Source organism: Astatotilapia calliptera, chromosome 6 (assembly GCF_900246225.1).
Source record: "Astatotilapia calliptera chromosome 6, fAstCal1.2, whole genome shotgun sequence".
In the NCBI taxonomy this organism is placed as follows: domain Eukaryota; kingdom Metazoa; phylum Chordata; class Actinopteri; order Cichliformes; family Cichlidae; genus Astatotilapia; species Astatotilapia calliptera.
In genome coordinates, this window is record NC_039307.1 from 22,227,193 (window position 1) to 22,246,287 (window position 19,095).

A 19,095-nucleotide genomic window follows, 5' to 3' on the forward strand; every position below is an offset into this window, starting at 1 on the left:
AGTTGACCATAAATATCCCGGTGGAATCGAGAGTTTTAAAGAAAAGCACTATAACAAGTCGTTAATTTGCACTGAATTTATAATTGTCAGTATTAACTCAAATAAATTACTATTATTTATTTTTAGTAAGCGGTGAGCTTGACAGTTGCTACACAAACACCGGGGTTAAAAAAAAAAACAGGCGAAAAGTAGGATACTTGAACCCACAATGAACTATGGGTAATGAAGTTCTGACACAGTACTTGAAAGACAGCACCAGTGCCATAATGGCACTAGAGGGCGCATAGATCATGTTGATGTGGATAATGCCGCTGAATGTCACTTTACAGGACCCTGAGCCAGAAATAAATATTGTATATTGTGTTTAAGATGTTTGTTTCTTGACCTTGGAACAGCAGTAATTTGAAAGGGTTCTAGTTCACCAAGGTCCTGGCAGTCTTAGGAGCTTGAAAATAGGGCAACTGAACTTATTTAAGTTTGTTGAAGAAGTTTTGCCTCTCATCCAAGAGGCTTCTTCAGTTATAAAACCAAAAGGTGGAGAGTGCTGGGTATTTAAACTCTAGTGGGGATTGTCTCTTAGGAGGTGGTCGTTGACCCACTATTAATCATGTGTGTAAACACATGAGCCAAGGTATGAAAAAAGGCGTGGATCATTACTAACAGTAACAGTAATGATTCAGGTGAAACCATCGTTTTTGGAGTCCATATTTCGAAACACATTGAGGCGATTGATGTTTGAACTAGCACAATATAAATACATCTGAGGCTTTAGGATATTTTTAACTGCAGGACACAGGTAGGACACACACACAGATTATTGCCATTTTGTGAGATTTTATTTGTTTATCACAGGTACAGTAAAAACAAAGGTATTTAAACTTTTATATAGTAAAATGATACATAACAGTGAATATTACCGATACATCCAGAATACAATGCACAGCTGTAATCAACAAAACCAGACCACCTTAAATATATATATATATATATAAAAATATTAATATTAAACAGCCGTTAAATAATCTACAGACATCTTCAGCTATTAAAACTGCCGAGGTTTTCTTTCTTTGGAAATCCCATTCTAAAGCAAAGATAATGTGTACTGTTGCAGACTTACGTGTAACTCCTACTAAGAAAAAGGAGCTTATCCTACGTGAGTTTACCATGATTGGTTGGTTTCTAAAAATGAAGGCAGGTTTCTTTAAATTTTGAATTCACTGTGAAATGACAGTGCTCTTATAACTGCTGCTAATTTACAGTTCCACAAGTGTGAAACACGAAAAAAAGACTTTAAAAAAGGGGGAACTACTTAGGCTTAGGGGTGGACCGCGACAGTTACTAAAAGCGTGCAATAATTTTGAATCAGAATCATCAGAATCAGAATACTTTATTGATCCCTGGGGGAAATTATTTTTTGTTACAGTGCTCCATTTTAAACCAACATTAAGACAAGACAGACAATACACTAACTAAGAATAGTACAATATATACATATATATACATACATACATACATAAGTCACTCATAAATAAATAGTTGGAAAAGAAACATGTGTAGTTGTAGCAGCAAACAGTGTGTTAAGTGGATGCGTTGTACAGGGAGATAGCCACAGGCAGGAATGATTTCCTGTGTCGTTCAGTGGTGCTTTTCGGTAATCTCAGTCTCTCACTGAACGAGCTCCTGTGACTGACCAGCATGTCATGGAGTGGGTGGGAGGTGTTATCCAACATTGTCTTTATCTTGGACAGCATCCGCCTCTCCGACACCACCTTGAGGGAGTCCAGCTCCATCCCCACAACATTGCTGGCCTTACGGATTAGTTTATTAAGTCTGTTGGCATCTGCGACCCTCAGCCTGCTCCCCCAGCATGCAACAGCATAGAGGATCGCACTGGCCACAACAGACTCATAGAAAATCCTCAGCATTTTCTGGCAGATGTTGAAGGACCTCAGTCGCCTCAAAAAATAGAGACGACTCTGGCCCTTCCTGTAAAGTGCTGTGGTGTTTTTAGCCCAGTCCAGTTTATTGTCAATGTGTACTCCAAGGTATTTATAGTCCTCCACAATGTCAACACTGACCCCCTGATGGTATCAGATTAAAAAATAGACTTCAGACTATAGTGCTTCTGTGCTGACTCTCTGACGAACACACACACACACACCTTTTTTTTTTAGAAAGTGCACATGAAATTGCAGAAGAAGCCATCCTCACGCAAAATTCAAGTTGTCCAATCGTAGACGACCAGGTCCTCGGACGCTGATTGGTCTGACGCCACCGTCACGTGCCATCGTTACGTGTATTCACAGAGACGTCTACGCTTCTTCTCGGTTCTTTCTACTTTTCATCAGAAGGGGCTTACGTACCGGCAAAAAAAACTGCGCTTAGTAATGAACGCCGTGACATAAACGAAGCTCAGGAACTATTCAAGTCAAACACAAAAGCTCCTCAACCGAGCAATTCACAATGGTTTTAGAGACGATAGCAAAAATAATAAAAGTCCAGCTTCCAGCCTACCTCAAGAGGCTACCGCTGCCGGAGACCATCGGCGGATTTGCGAGGTTAACAGGTAATTAGCAGCTGCTGTGTTGAACTTCAGACAGTCCTGGGGTGATGAGTAGTAAACTCGTGGGAGACAGTTTTTTTACTCTAGCTAGCTGCTTCTTCAAACGCTGCTTTAGTAGTGTCGTGAAGAGCAGTCCTACAAAAACAGGGATTATGTCCCAGAGTGCTTCTTTGAGTCATGAAACAGCTAAGCGTAAATCTTTTGTGCTTGTCTGTGTGTGTGTCAAAGACAAAGTAATGACCTTACGGTCGTGCTTGTTGGTTGTTTGCGTCTGTTTGAATGTGCAAACACGTGATAATAACCACGAATTCGTTATAACTTTACAAACATTGTCTTTTTGTAAGTGAAGTCCTGTGAATGGTGTGATGCTAATTACCTGCATATCGCTTGTGTAAAAACGATTTTTCTTAATTGTCCTGCTCATTCGAGCACTGGCCAAACTGTAATTTTGTGAAAAGCAAGTTTTAAACACATTTGTTTTATTTTGCACCATATGATCATCTGGTGGCGCTCCTGCAGAAGTTTTTAAATTATTTTGAATAAATCATACAAATGCGTCTGAGACTCTCTCGGGGCCCGTTTTGCATACTAACCTACTACCCTGTGGTCCCAGCTGCGCTGACTCTTTCAGACTGTTCTGTGAACTCTTAACATCACACGTAGTATCTGCTGAACCAGTTTAACTGAGAACCGAAATGCTGAACTTTGGCAAGTCTTGCGCAGTTTAAATATAGGAACGGAAGAAGTAAACCAGGGCTTCGTGAAGTCAGTTCAAAACTTGATCTTTTGAGCCAGCATAGATCATTGAAAAGTTTTGGATTTGTGGATGAGGACGTTTAAAGCAAGGCATGTGTAGTTATAATACTCCTGAGTCTGCCTGAAGGAAGCATGTGCAGTTGATACTCTTTGTAGTATCATGATAGCTTGACCACAACACAATGAAAGGCACACAGTGTCACATGCACCCTTTGGTAATGGCATTTACATCACTAGCTAACCCTTGTGGAGAAAGTAAAACATTAATGCCCATCTGAGAAGGCCTTCAACCAAAACCAACACTCTTCTTTTGGGAGATGGCGTTGGTTAATACTCACTGACAGGCATAATATTAGTGGTTTTAAGTTAAAGCCTAGTTATGAAGGCCCTGCTAACTGTCAGTTTGTCCTAAGCAGCAAAGTGGGTCAGTTCATATTAGATGACGGTGCATAGCCATTCTCCCACATGCAAAGACATCCCTTTTGAACTGTGTACAATTTGTTAAAAGGATTAAGGATTAGAAATGTCCCATTAGGCATCAGAATCCTTTTAACCCGCATAAAGGTATTATCAAAAGCTGGGGTCTGACACAGTGCTAATAGTGAAATTACACAGCTGTCTTTAATCCCGATTGTGTCTTCACCATGTATAATTTCCCCCAGGGATCAATAAAGTATTCTGATTCTGATTCTGATGTATGGTGGAGCATAAGGCGGGTTTTCCCAGAGCACTTTTAAGGTCTCGGTGTGGCATTTCCCCTGGTAGCTGTTGGTGTGATATGACACTCGAGTTGGATCGAGTGTAATAATACATTAGTAATGCAGATCAGACACAAGCTATACAAGAAATGTGGATCCGAGAATCCACATTTTGATCCACATTTTTAGCGTGCATAAATCACTAAGATTTCTCTTATGCATTATTTATGCAAAATTATGCTTATAACTCCATACTGGTACTCAGGTTGTTGCACTCTGCTTATCGTGTTGTTTTATTACTTGTTATTCTTTTTCGTTAAACAAACCTATTCATTGATTACTTTTTAAAAACATTTCTGTTTGTTTTTTGTTTTTGTTTTTTTTTTCATTATTCTGTCTCTTCGCTCCGGGACCGTGTGTACATAATTTCGTTCCACCTCATGTTAACATGTGATGCAAATGACAATAAAGCTCCTTGAATAAATTGCATATATGAGGCTTGACTGGCTCACTAATGAGTTCATCAGAATGAGGAAGAGTGTACGGAAATGCACACAGCACTGTTGAAGATGTGTTTTTGTCACACTTGACAGACAGTGCGAAATTTAGTTGAGGTCAGTTGATTAATATAACCCCAAATCACAATAGTAGTATAATTGTGTATTATGGCGTAAAGACCCCATAATGAAAGAAAGAAACCCAGACAATCACCCCTCCCCTCTCCACGAGCAAGCACTTGGTGATGGTGGGAAGGAGAAACCCTCTAAACAGGAAGAAACCCCCAGCAGAACCAGAAACACACTTGAAACGGTAGTGATAGAGTAAAAACGTTTCTTATGTATACATTGCATATGAGTACTAGTACTGGCTCATCAACATATATGATACATTTCCTGTCAGTTGGTTTCATCTCTAATCTGAATGGCCAGTAGTAAATGCCAGTTTTAGGACCATAGAATCCAGTTCAACATTGTATGCGTGTTTTTCTTCTTTAGCTAATGTGTGTATGTTGTTTATGCTATAATATCTATAGTGTCTGAGTGGCTCCGGTTGCTTCCTCTTCTGGGCATCTTGGCTTTGCTCGGTTATCTCACCATTCGCCCCTTTCTGCCTAAGAAGAAAAAGCAGAGGGACAGCCTGATCAATCTGAAGATCCAGAAAGAGAACCCAAAAGTGGTCAATGAGATAGACATTGAGGACCTGAACAGCGCAAATGTGTGTTACTGTCGCTGCTGGCGTTCCAAAACTGTAAGTCTGTTAGTATTTTCTGAAGTATACTGTTAGTAAATCTAAATATTGTTCACACAGACTGCAGGATACATTTCTGTATTATCCACATTATTATTATTATTATTATTATTATTGCTTGTGATTTATTGATAAACCCCTCTAGTTAAGCTGGGACAAGTGTTTGGGCATTTTACGTCTTGCTGATCAGTTAATATTGTTTCCTGTTTTAGTTTCCTGTATGCGACAAGTCACACTTAAAGCACAACGAGCTGACTGGAGACAACGTGGGACCGCTCATACTTAAAAAGAAGATACTATAATTGACCACTGATCGGATTTTTTTCTCTAAACAGTTTTTCTTGCTCTTGTCTTGGTGTTATATTTACTTAAAAATAGAAACCACACTCTGTTTGAAAGCTACATTTGGGATACTTTAATGATAGTTTGCAATAAGGGAAGTTTTTAAAAAATAAAAAAAGAGTAACTTCGTTTTTGTGTGGGCCTTTTTGTTCATTGTTCACGTTTGTTGTTTAACAGAGGAGCAGTTTTATTTGACTGGGACCACTTTGAGGGGGAAACTTGAAACATAACTGCATAATTGCAGTGACTTTATGATGCATTTATCTAATGTGAGGCCATCAGGCGAGAGGTTTTGCAGATAAATGTCTGTTTAAATGGAGTCCTCAAAACTAGTCTGACCTTCCTTCATTTTGGATGATATTGGACAGCTTTTTTTTCCTTCTTTTTTCTTTAATTCCTTTATTTTGTTTGCTTCAGATATGTGTGCCAAATACTAACATTTCCATACTTAATGGATGTGACATATTTTAAGTTATTGTGTGTATGGGAAGCTACTTATTCTTTAAATCTGTTCTACTCATAGCCTTTAAATGTTGAGTTTTACATTTTGTATTCTGTTCTGTTGCCTTAATACATTTCAAACCACACAAGTAATTTCAAGATAAATCGTGTTTCACTAAACTTTCAAGGTTTGAAAATGTCTGTTTCCTTTGGCTTTTGTCATATCTGTATGAAGTTGTCTTGGAAAATTTTCTTCATTAATGACTATCAATAACAAATCTGCATTTTGTTTGTTTGTTTTTTACAGTATAACTGTTCATGAGCTTTGCAAGATAATGGTGTGAATTTATTCATGCTAGATGTAGAAATAAAGAGAATTTTGGCATCTTTAATGTTAAATTAATGAGATGTGTCTGCTTGTCACCTTTGGAAATAAAAGGTCTGTAAGGTTGTACTTAGAGAATGCTTTTTTTTTTTTTTTAAGCGGTTATGTTTATCATTTTAATATATATATATATATAATTTTTTTTAAAGTCAGTTTTTCAGGCAATGGTGGTAATGGAAGGGAGCTACAAGAGTGTGTGACTTTTCAGAGGTGGACTTCATGCCAGTCCAACAAACATTGAGCTGTTAGTATTCAGAACAAGTCTTTTTATTGGCACTAGAGGGTTGAAGTTACCATAGTCAAAAATGATGTGGAAAAACCATCAGATTCACTAGACAACTGATAATTTTGGCCTTTTGGAAGCATAAATGTTGTTGGATCACCATTGATCTTCTCATATCATGAATGTCTACTAATTTTACAGCAGTCTAGTAGAGGCATTTGTTCCAGGCCCACACTGATGGCCTTACCCACAGATCCTCACTAGAAGCGCACCGCTAGTGTGACCAGAAAGGAAACTGCTCACACAACACTTTTGAATAATTTAAGCTTTTACTGCAGCAATGTTAAAGATGGACAATAAATTTACTTTTACATAGTATTTGGGTAAAATGGAAAAAAAATTTCATAAATAGCTGCTATTATGAAATCTTTTAAGTGAGGTCATATAAATTAAAGCAAAAGACATTTCATGTTACACCAGATACATTCTGCAATTTAAAAAAAAAAAAAAAAAACTAAGAATACTGAATATGTCTGAAGGTTCTCAGTCATCCAGGTCATCGTAGATGGTCGCTCACAGTGGACATAGATGTCCACTGTGAGCGACCATCTTTGAACAGAGGCGGGGTTTACGACACCAACTCTCTGCCATCTATAATCCAGTTTTGGACTGAACTGAAGAAGCTTCTCGGATGAGAGGTGAAACGTCTTCAAGCAACTTAAAGAAGTCCAGACGCTTTTCTTTGCAAGCTCCTTTGACTAAGAATACTGAAAAATCTATATTTCTTCTTCAATTATAAAATGTTGGATTCATACAGTTTTGCAGATATGGACATGATCACACTGGCTGACATTTATCAGCATCGTACTTAAACTAAAATATTATCAATTACACAAATCCTTCCCTGACTCTTTGCAAACTACGCAACTGATCTCACCATACTGACAGAGGGCTAATATGCATACACAAATCAAAGTAAACAAACACAGCATGAAGATGTAGGATGCCTAAAACTTGCATGTGGTTTTACAGTGTAGTCTACTCATAGCAATAAAAATTGCTTATCAACAACATCCCAAAACGTTCTCCGTCCCCCACGAAGAAAGCTGCTTTACTTTGACCTTTCAAGTCAAAGTAAAGTGCTTTCTTACTGGTAATCCAATCAAGAACAGTGGAAAAATTCTGGATTTAGTGAATATGACAAGATCCTTTTAAAAGTATAAACCATTTCTATACCTTGAAAACAATATTTTTTTTCCAGACAGTGCAATGTGGGTCATTTGTTTGCAGTGTTAGGCCTGGAAATCACCAGATGCTATAAATACAAAATGATTCACGTGTTCCTGCAGGACTGCGGACACAGAGAGCTGAACAACAGAGACACAGCGAGGGCCACTCGGTGGCCAAAGAGAAGTTCAAATATCTGAGGTGTGAGGAGTTTCTTTAATTCTCCTCTCTCACACTTGACATCAGAGTGTACTTTCATAGGTGACGGGAGTTTCATTGTCATCTTGATCTCCTGCTGCAGTGCCTAAGAAAGAGGAAGAAGAGACAGGGAGGAAAAAAATAAGAGTGAGAAAATGAAAGATTTAAAAAATGAAACTAGCTGCACTTTTTGCACTGTGAATAAATGTATTTACATGAACACAATACCACTGTTGTGTGCCTGTAAAAAATCGTGAAGCTGCTGAATGACACAGTGGCCCAAGCTATGCAAATCTTTATGTCATAAGGGTGTAGCAGGAAAAATATTAGGAAAGGAAAGGATACTCACTACTCAAACACACCTAGTTAGGTTAGCAAAGGTTGCTGAGCCGAGCTTGAATTTTCAAAAGAAAGACTTTACATACCTAGGAAGAAAGCTGATAAACTGGGTTTGACTCGCTCACCGCTGACTGGGTTCTCTGGCTTTTGCAGCAGGCGAGGGCCACACAGCCCTATGATAAGTGCACCTACAGGGGCTGTGAGAAGGATGGCGAGCACAGCCACAGTCAGCACGTCCATGCCGTATTTCTGCAGCTGCTTGTCATCCTTTGTCCTCGCCATGTCCAAAGCTGTGGATCCTATAGCTGCCTGACAGAGACAAGCCAAGATGCGGCACAACCCCACAGACTTCAAAGACATTTAATGCATATGCTTTTCATTCAAAGATTTGCTAAGGAGACATACCTGCACTGTTGCTTTAGGCATCCATGCTAGGGCTATGAACACTTTTTCCTTTATGCTAAAGCCCGCAAACAACACACAGACGAAGGTGAACCCCACTCTAACCAGCAGACCAATGAGGAGAGAGACGATACCCAGACCTAGAGACATGTAGAGGCAAAAGTCATACAAGGACAACAATATTATATGTACACCATATAAATCCCCCCCCCCAAAAAAAATTACTGCAAGAAAATTATGTGCAGTGTCATTTCAGCTGCACTGACTCATGCAAAACAAACATGTCATAAGTTATTTAGTAAACTGCTATAGCTGTAAAGTGCTAACAAAGACAGAGGGATTAGTATTTACAGGACGGGAAGAAGCATCATATCTCTCACATTGCCTCTTTTTTTGGGTTATGCAAATATATTTTCATACACAGAGTAATATTTGAATTTTTCACAGTGATAACAGCCATCTTGCTGTGGGTTATTTTGAAGGCTGTTTGTGTGTGTGTGTCTGTTTATCTCACCAACTGTGTGTCCCTCCAACTCAGAGACTCGAATCTCAGCTCCTATCAGTCCAAAGAGAAGAGGCTGAAACACATCCCACGCCCACCCTATCACTTCTTCCACACGTGCCTAAGGACAAAGAATGCAGGACATGTTCACTGTTCACATTTAATTATAATATATAACAACCAAGAAGTTTAAGAGAAATTAGGTCTAAGATTTTGGACAGTTAGCCTCGTTCAAATTCACCTCCAAAGTCAGAAAACTGCAAACAGACGTACTGATGTACTGTAGTTATTAGATGCATTATTTTTACCTTTTCTGTCCCCCAGCCGAGGCCAGCCAGGAATGCCAGCACCAAGGTGCACAGGCCTCCGGAGCCAGGAAAGCCTGCCACACCGCTGCCAAACACAGCAAAAACAGACAGACCCAGCACCAAGAAGGAACGCTTCATCACCAAGTGTTTCTAGAAGAAATAGTTAACAGTAGGTTTCTAGATAGCGAAAAGGATTACAATATGCATTATTTAACAAATAATAGCTCTAAGGTCTATAAGAAATCATTTGCAAAGAAGCTAGGACGTGTTGGTTCACAGCACTTTCACTTTTGATGAAGAAATAAATCCAATATGTAATCTAAAGCTACATAGTATCGAGGTTTTTAAACAACACATGCTGCCATTGAGATGACAGTAAGAGTCCTTGGGCTAAACTGGCCTGCTTAGTCCAAATATGTCCCCAGTAAAAACATGTGGCACATTCTGATGTAAAAAGGGCAAAATGAGCACATTAAAAATAAAACCTTTCACATCTGATACTTTTTCAGTTCACTTTTTCAGTTAACAGGGTTAAAATCTGCAGTTTTATTCTTATTATGTTTCCTATTCACACACTACCCCAAACTTTTTTATGGAAAAAGGGTTATACTTTTGTGGAGATATCATCTGAATTTCAGGAGCGGGACCACTCCTCCTTCATGCCCCCTCTGGCCTCAGGCTATAAAAGCCCCCCTTCTCCAACACCCACTGTTCTCATTTTCATGCTCCACCCTGCCCCCCCCCCCCCCCTTTTTTTTCTTTACTCTCTTCTCCTGTCCTCTCCTCTCTTCCTTTCCTCCCTTTATTTCTCGTTAGTACAGAGAGCCGTCGCCAGTCCCCTTCAAGGCCTTCCCCAAACCGCAGCACTAGTCACACTCCCTCATCCCTCATTGCTCATCGTTACCAAGGGAGTGGTCCCTGCTAGTGAGTTATCCATACAAGCTTTTCCTGGCTGTTACTTTACCTGGTCAACACTAGGGAAGTACTGGATGAGAAAACCAAGAAGAATCCCAGCAACCATCCCTCCTGCCACCTCCAGCACCCCCCTGAGGAGGTTGTACCAAGTTGAACCTAGAAGAATCAATCAAAACAAACATTTGTGAAATTGTGAATTTCTAAAATATTTTAATTTGCCAGTTCAGAAACAAGTCTCTCTAACTAATGCAGCTTAATACAGAAGCCAGCAAACACTCAAAGTATATACTTTACACTTTCTTACACTTTATTTAGTGTAAGGAAGGCTTAACATGTTGGACATTTTGGCATCTACAGTTTGAGTGCTGTTGAATTACACCACAATAGAAAGAGTGTTGCAGCAATACAAAGGTAACCCTGTAAAAAAATCAGATTCTGCCATATATAATGAACTGGTGCCAGAACTCTGTATTAAGAGTAATCAGCACGCTCACACCCTCTGGTGACATCTTTACAAACTACAGCAAAAAGTTATTTTCTTCTATGTGTTTCTCTTCGGGAGATAAGGTGCTGTTGTGTGTCAAAGGCAAAACAAAGCGATAAATCCATCAATTCTTGTTTTCCTCTCACGGCTCCACACATGTAAACGCACAGAGCAGAGATTACCTGTGGCAAAGGCCATGCCCAAGCATGTTGTGAATCCTGTGATCGCAAGAATGTCATCAAAGCTGCCTGCAGCCATCAGCAGGGTGGGGATGCCCTTCTCTACACCGTAACCGTCCTTCTGCAGCAGGAGCATGGAGGGAACCACCACTGCTGGAGACACAGCTCCTAGCACGAAGCTGCAACGTGGAGAAGATAGAGGGTTCATTTATTCACTGATAAATGAAAAACTGAGCAAGCTTTACAAACATTTGGTAAGAATTTATTATATCATAGTTAATAAATAGTAAATCAGTTTTTAAGCAAACAAATAGTTATTGTATTGTGAAGAAGATGACATTATAATAGATTGTTTTTTGTCTGCTAATCATTAACAATTTAAAACTTGCCTGTATGTCATTAGTTTGTGTAATAATTATTTATTTTAAGAAACATATTCTGTTCTTGTATCAATGCTCATAAAATGCATTTAAACCACACGATGATACTAAACATGTTATATAATATAATAATTGATCATGATAATCAGACATTACTTTACTTTTATAGTAATTGTGTTACTGTTCAATTGAGAAACATATTGCCTAACATTTATTTAGCTATACATTTACCATTTAACAATGTTTATTATGACGTCTTACCATTTGGGTAGAAGCAAAAGGAAAAGTTTGAGCTGACTAATGTAAAGTGGAATTAGTAGAAAAAGATTTCTGTGGTTATGAACAGCTAACAGGGCCTTCTTTCTACTAAGTCATCCATTAACCACAACATGCAACACAACAAGAACAAGCTATCTAGATGTAAAACCAGAGCTTCTTGTTTTTTTACAAATACTAATGCTCCACTTAATACCCTCAATGCTGATGAAGCAGATATGCATCTTATTTAAATTTCAGTTTTTGTGCTGTTCTTCATGTAAACATGTTCCTTATAACTGCAGTGTTTTGGTTTCTTTTTTGGGTTTTTTTGCAGTGTTAGGTTTAATTTTTCACAAAGTAAGATTTGACCTTCACTCAGCTCTCTAATTTCTCATGGACCCAGAGAGCTAAGTGGTCACATAATCCAAATATGAATATAACACAAAGTTAAGTTGCAGGTAAAATCCAGACAAAAACAGGACAAAGTCTGGTTCATTGGGCCCTAGTCACACAGGCCTTGACACCAATCAAGGACTTCCTAGCAGCTACCAGTCGCTGGGATTAAAATGTCTATTCCCTGACTAAGAAGATTTAAAAGTTGTGCCTTTTGAAATGTGATGGTCTCAGTAGCAATGGACAATCATCCTCCCTTTCTGGTTTGTTCCAGGCTTTTTTTAATGTTTCACTACCACTTGGCAAGTAGTTTGCAGCAATGTCAACATCTTTCATGCCAGTTACAGGTAGCCATGTCAATCTGCTAGCGATCACAGCAATTTCTGGGGCAGCACCTTCTTTGCGACCGATTTCACCCAGCGAGTCACCAAATACAAATTTTGTGTTTGTGACACACCTGGGGATCACGAATGAAGCAGTAATTTTAAAGTATGTGTATAGATTTGCCATAGACATCAATCAATGGTGATTTTGGTTATGAAGTGAGAGTAGTGTTGTATTTACCCAAGGATGAAGGCCCACACCCAGGGCAAGCCCATGAGGAAGTGAGAGATCACAGCTACGGTGCAAGCCTCTATCAAGCACGGCCCAGCTGCCACACGTATACACACAGCTTTTAGTTTCCTTAGAGCCTGATAACAGACACACACATCAAACAAGTTATTAGGTTCTGCACATCACTACAAAAAGCTTTAACAAGCATATTTAGTAGTACTGAATGATGAGGTAAATAACTGACTAAAACATGAACAGATTCTTCCTGTCATTTCTTAACCTCCGAGGACCTGGCATCCACATATGTGGACATCACATTTTGGGTTCTCTAGACCAAAATACTAAATTTTGCTGTACAAGGGCCTGATATCCACTTACGAGGACATTATACTACCACCGTTTTATCGAAATTTAAAGCGAATGTCCTCATATGTGGATCTCATTTTTCTCAGAAACAAAAATTAGGTAAAAAAAACAAAACTTTTTATTCTTTGTTTTTACGTTCATCAGGTCCCAATCAGCCCAAATGGCAAAGAGAAATTAAAAATGCATGCCATGAAAGAGTTTAGGCCTTAGAAGGTTTAATTAACTCTTCTTTTAACTACTTTAACCACTTCAACCAATGAATTGCACCAATTCAAACCAGTGAGAATTTGCACCAGTATAACAATGGCATGTGAAAAGAGATGAGATTAACATATAATTACTGTATTTCTACCTCTCAATGCTGATGTTAAGCTTCTATAGTATCTAGCATACCGTGGGATCCAACCCTAGACCAGCTCTGGCCAGAATGACAGCCAGAGCAATGTTCCTGAGAGATGCAGACCATTTGAAGTCAATGTACACCCCATCTGTAACAACTGGAATGTTCCTCAGCAGGAAGCCCATGAGCAGCATACCTGCAGCAAAGCACAAGTGAGGGTGAGAAAGAGGAAAGCTGATCCTTATTACCATTAAGGTTTGTTTATTCTTTGAAGCTTTCTTTCATGTTGCTACAGAGAAAAAAAAAACACAAGCTCACCAGTTGCTTTTTGAACACAGGGTGTTAGAATCAGATACTCTGCAAACTGTGAATGTTGAAACCCTAACACCAGAGGTTTCAACAATCCACAACCTCTTCTAAAACTTCTTGACTCGGATAATTGTTCGAGTCAAACAATGCAACATTAGTATTAATTAATTATCTATCTAAAAAAGCAGTAGAAAGGTTAGATTTCGGATCTACAGAGAAAGTCTTATGCTATAATAAGTGGGGAAAAAAACATATGATGCACATATTCTAATGGGTTGCCAGACAAATATTCTACCATGGAAGCTAAGCACCATCCTCTAAATTTTATAACAGCATTCTAGTTAGTGGTTTATTGAAAGACTAGACAAACCAGAAACCTCAAAAATTAACACCTAACTGTTAAGCAAAGCTCCTTTTTGAAGACTTACTGAAAATGAAAATGAGATGTTTAGAGATGCAAACTTCTACCCCTCCCTATAATGTTATCAACTAAACAAGGAGTGGTTACAGTTTCCTTGATAAATATCAAGGAAATTGATCAAATGAGAGAGTCACATCACATCATGACAATGCACAGTGCAAATAACACTTCTGATGATCAGCACGTTTTCACCCCCTGAAAACTAGCAGCACAATTGGCATATCTTTTCAAGCCAAAGGTGCCACAATAATCTTTGCTGTGTAAAAATACAACAAAGAGATGCAAAACACAAAAAATCCAGAACATCAACGGATAACATGATTTTTAACTTTTCACATGGATAAACTTACAGTAACTTGACAAGCTCATGCAAATTAAAAGTTTCTCAAAGAAATTCAACCTTAGTCCTAGATGATGGAGAACAGAGGTGGGGAACTCCAGGCCTCAAGGACCAGTGTCCTGCAGGTTTTAGATATCAACCTGGGTCAACACACCTAAATCAATGACTAGTTCATTACCAGGCCTCTGGAGAACTTCAAGACATGCTGAGGAGGTAATTTAGCCATTTAAATCAGCTGTGTTGGATGAAGGACACATCTAAAACCTGTGGGACACCAGCCCTTGAGGCCTGGAGTTCTCCACCCCTGATGTAGAACGTTACGTATAATAAGAAGTATTCAGTTTTCAATTTAAAGGTTCAGGTTTTTTGGTATTGTTTTGTTTTTTTCTAAACACGCAGAAATATATACCGTCACCTGACTTCCCTCTCACCCACAGCAGGGATCATCACTCATCAGTTGACCTCGCTGTTGCCAACATACAAACAACGACAAAGCTTTAACACAGGACTTTTTTTCAAAAAGCTTCTAGATAAAAATATACAGACAGCACTGCAGCACTACTAGGTCTTACTCCCCAGCAAGAGCTCAGTTCAGAGAGTGAAGCAAACCTCTTTTTGTATAGTTCAGTGAGCTGCAGGATGAGTTGCCCAGATTGAGAATGAGCACCATGTGAGATAAGAACATGAAGTTATTACAGGAACAGCCATACTGCCACCTTGCATTGCATAATCATGTATGAGTGTCCTTGGAAATGCGGTTTTTAGAAACTTTACCTGCATGCTGACATAACTGCAAACAGTTTAACAAATACTGATGTCTATCATGCACAAAAAAAACAAAAAACAAAGACAAATAACAAGGTTAATACCCATTTGTAGGTATCAAGAATCCATTAAGGCAGCCTGTTAGCAAATGCTCATGGCATGTATGCACTTTTATGTCATAAATGACACAGTGCTCCCATCATTATCAATAAGTGAACCCATCATTAAAACTGTATGTGCTTTACAAATATGGAAGTTTAACAATCACAAATCTAACAACTAGGCATGCACCAATGTTTAAAATGACAATCTTTTTTTCAGTTCAATTTTATTTTATTTATATACATTGAAATAACAACAACAGTCCTTATATTCTAAGGTAAAGACCCCAACAAGACAAAAACCTCAACAACGACAAACGCCTATGAGCAAGCATTTGGAAACAGTGGGAAGGGAAAAACCCCTTTTAACAGGAAGAAACCAGGACCATGACTGGGGTTGAGGTTTCACTTTCTTTTATGTTAACCCCTATTGTTTGAGAGAAACAAAAAACAGTGTGATAAAAAGCGTTTAGCTGCATGAGGAAGAACACCGGATGCCCTTCACGATCCAGTCCCAATGGGATTTGTGTTTGATTCTAGTTTTCAAAGTCGTTATCTTTTACTTCTTGGGCAAATCTGTACACCACTACACTATGGAGCAATGCCAATGTCAGTTAACATGGCTAATATCAGTTAGAACTATATATCACTCTGATGGATAAATCTGTGTAGATATATATGGACTAAATACTTAGATTAACATGCCAGTGTCACCATAAAAAGTCAAAGCACCAGATTTTCTCTCTTACCAAGGAGTGGTGGGAAAGGTGGAAGTTTGGGCAGACGAATGAGAGACACCAATTTTCCACCAACAACTGCACAGATGAAGAGTATTGTAATGCCAAAGAGGTTTCCTCCTGGGAGACATTCGTCCTCTGTGATTGACCAAACCACTCCAAAGAGCACAACTGCCAAAAGAACTAGAGAGAACAGGGAATTATGGGGCTGCATTTCTCAGGTAGTTCAATAACTACTGTATACTCATGATCTGCAGTTTTTACACATTCTTGGATGGAAACATACAACAAATGTGCTTTGGAGGACAAATCAGCCTCCTTTTTTACCTTTGGTAATAAGGGAGGCGAGAAAGCCTCTTGGCGGACAGGGGCAAAATCTTCGCAGCAAAGGACAACAGACCACTGGTGGATCTGTGTTGGTACCGGCGTCCACTACGGGGTTACGAGGAATAAAATAAGTGGTCTCCTCTGTTACATTTGGACTTGAGCAGCGACGTACCACCACCTGGATCTGGTTCACATTTAGGTGCTTTAAAAGAAGGATCACGACATGGAGTAGAGCAGGTCAGTGTTCACACAAACTGTTCTGCTAGATGACATAGCATATTTCTAAAGGCAGTGCATAACAGATGACAAATAAATATGAAATGTGCAGATTAGTGTGCAAATTCAAATTTACTGCTCAACTCCACAACTCGTCATAACATATAGTATAATAACATAAGCATAAATACAGCATTAACATAACTAGCTAAATAGTGGCACGTGTTTCTGGATTATATTTACTATGTCTTATTTTGCACATCTTCAGTCAGAAGGATACCAGCAGTTTTACAGAGGCATGCCATATCCTAAGTTTACAGACTGCTATACACTTGTGAAATGAACGCCAAAGTGATATGCCCTATAAACTGATAACAATTTCACAGAGTTGCTCAAGGGGTTATGTTGGCTCAAAGTTGGGAGAATTCCTTGAACTGGTTTACAATTCTTTCTCAGAGGAAAAATTAAAAGAAAAAAAAAACATCAATAAGGCGACGGTATTAATTTTAATGAACAATATATACAACATAGAATCATTAAACAGAACAACAGGTGCAAAAAATTATTAGCAGTAAAATACTAAACCTCCACATGGTTTGGCACAGGCAAAGGAATTCTGTCCAATAGTGGGCTGGGAGCTGGACTAGGCACTGGACTGGGTGCAGGACTCAGGTCCGGGTTTGCAGGTTTCTGCTGGGTGTCCTCCATGGCGGTTGCCTACAATCTTTCTGGTCCACTCTTGTATCACAAGACATCAAGCTGAGGGGTGGGGTTAGCCATCAGTGGGCTGTTCTTTTACTTTTCTTTTGGCATATCCACCTCTATCCACAGGTTTCCATTCATACAATAGGTTTTTATCAGTAAGAAAAAACAAACAGTATCAGTGGTGCTGGTACAAATATTGACATAATGTGAAATGATATGGTTAAATCTCCTACATGCGCATAATTGACTAAACACACGAGTGTTTGGTGTTTAAAAGAAATGGATTTCATTACATTTCACAAATACTGCATAGTACAAGCTATAACGTGTGCAAGCAGCGATTTATCAGGCTAATACACAGGTGGACACATGGGACTGTTGAGGAGAGCTGCTGTAACCTCCACATCAGTCCCAGTCTCTCGCTCTGTGTGCTGTATGTACTATAAAAATGTGAGTGACTTGTCAACGTTTGTGTATAACAGTGTATAACATTAATATGGTGTTTTGGTGGTTACAAGTACCACATACACAGGAACGCCAAACAGACGCTACTACAATGTTTTGAAACTTGCTTTTAGCGAGCGACAGACGTCCTGTTAATCCAATTGTAAGCAAACCCCGCTAATCAATGCTTACAGCTACACCATATGGCACAGTAGCTAGCGTTAGCTCAAGTAGGTAGGTTACAGAGCGCGGATGCTAAAGCAAGTAGGTTAACGTGCAGCTGTCAACGGCAACAACCCGCTCGCACTGGTATCACTAAACCTAGTTTGTCAACTATCGCCAGCAAATCTTCGAGATATAGGGGTGTATCCATGTTTCATTCACTGTAAACACGTGTATGGCCAAAGCACAGAAGAAACTTTTGGCCATACTATTCAATTGGTTTCACTAGCTGTGGTTCCATTATCAGACATGACCCACTCCTGGGTGTGCACTATCGCCAGCTACCACCGCTCCTTCCGCCACTAGCTATTTTTTCGTTTAATATGGGAGCGTTTCGCAAATATCTGTGGATTACAGCGTTTAGGCTGTGTACAATGTCCTACTGCTAAAGTCAAACAACGACCCTAATTTCTTTAAACGTTAAATTGACGGCCGAGGTTTTCTAACTTCGGTTTATACAATCAAGCTGGATTTTACTTTTCAGTCAACTGGACCAGCAAGTATGGGGGCTAGTTTAATCTCCACCACCCTGACAGCTGGTTCTTGTCCGATATTTGATGTCCTACTGTCCAGTAGCTGCTTATGCCTGTGTACCGCCTACTAAAAGCTGACAGTGCACCCAACCTTTTATGCAGATAGCTAGCAAGCGACCGCCTCTGACAAAAATTACCTATAATTATAGAAGAAAAAACGCGCTCACCTCATATCGTAAACACCAGAGCATGCGGGCTGTCTGTGGCAGCTTTTCTCGTAGGCCTGCAGCAGATGCACCAGCTGGTACATGAGGAATGAGGCGGATTAGTGACTGCCAAGCAAGTATGTAGCGTCCACAACGGTGCATGGAGAACTTGGGTTACTTGGAAAACTGGTTTGCTTAACATCTTGCACATAGCTTTTGTTTCACTATTATGCACAGAGTAATGCACAGTAATGGAAAACGGGAAAGGTTTAAAGTTGATTACACACTTCTGTACATTATTTATATTTTGAATTTAGGATGACAAAT

The 19,095-nt window shown here is 39.2% G+C and overlaps 2 protein-coding genes across 5 annotated transcripts; one reads left to right on the forward strand and one right to left on the reverse strand.

Moving 5' to 3' along the window:
- The first annotated feature begins 2,319 nt into the window (after nt 1-2,319).
- cisd2 (CDGSH iron sulfur domain 2) lies at nt 2,320-6,447 on the forward strand. The gene is made up of 3 exons (XM_026171106.1): nt 2,320-2,566; nt 5,051-5,265; nt 5,478-6,447. Exons 1-3 carry the CDS (start codon nt 2,464-2,466, stop codon nt 5,565-5,567), a joined length of 408 nt encoding a protein of 135 aa, XP_026026891.1. The 5' UTR covers nt 2,320-2,463; the 3' UTR covers nt 5,568-6,447.
- Nucleotides 6,448-7,370: 923 nt separating this feature from the next.
- LOC113024223 (sodium/hydrogen exchanger 9B2) lies at nt 7,371-19,024 on the reverse strand. 4 transcript variants are annotated; one of them, XM_026171101.1, is made up of 13 exons: nt 18,790-19,024; nt 17,304-17,477; nt 16,503-16,704; nt 16,188-16,358; nt 13,556-13,698; nt 12,806-12,933; nt 11,214-11,389; nt 10,597-10,703; nt 9,633-9,782; nt 9,337-9,445; nt 8,826-8,962; nt 8,507-8,729; nt 7,371-8,187 (listed from the first exon to the last, which is right to left on the reverse strand). In XM_026171101.1, the coding sequence occupies exons 2-13, from the start codon at nt 17,424-17,426 to the stop codon at nt 8,126-8,128; spliced, it is 1,731 nt and encodes a 576-aa protein (XP_026026886.1). In that variant the 5' UTR covers nt 17,427-17,477; nt 18,790-19,024; the 3' UTR covers nt 7,371-8,125. The 4 variants fall into 4 exon arrangements, with proteins under 4 accessions (XP_026026886.1, XP_026026885.1, XP_026026887.1 ...); XM_026171100.1 differs by having other exon boundaries at nt 17,304-17,539; nt 18,790-19,023; XM_026171102.1 differs by lacking the exon at nt 18,790-19,024 and having other exon boundaries at nt 8,546-8,729; nt 17,304-18,783.
- Between the last annotated feature and the right edge of the window lie 71 nt (nt 19,025-19,095).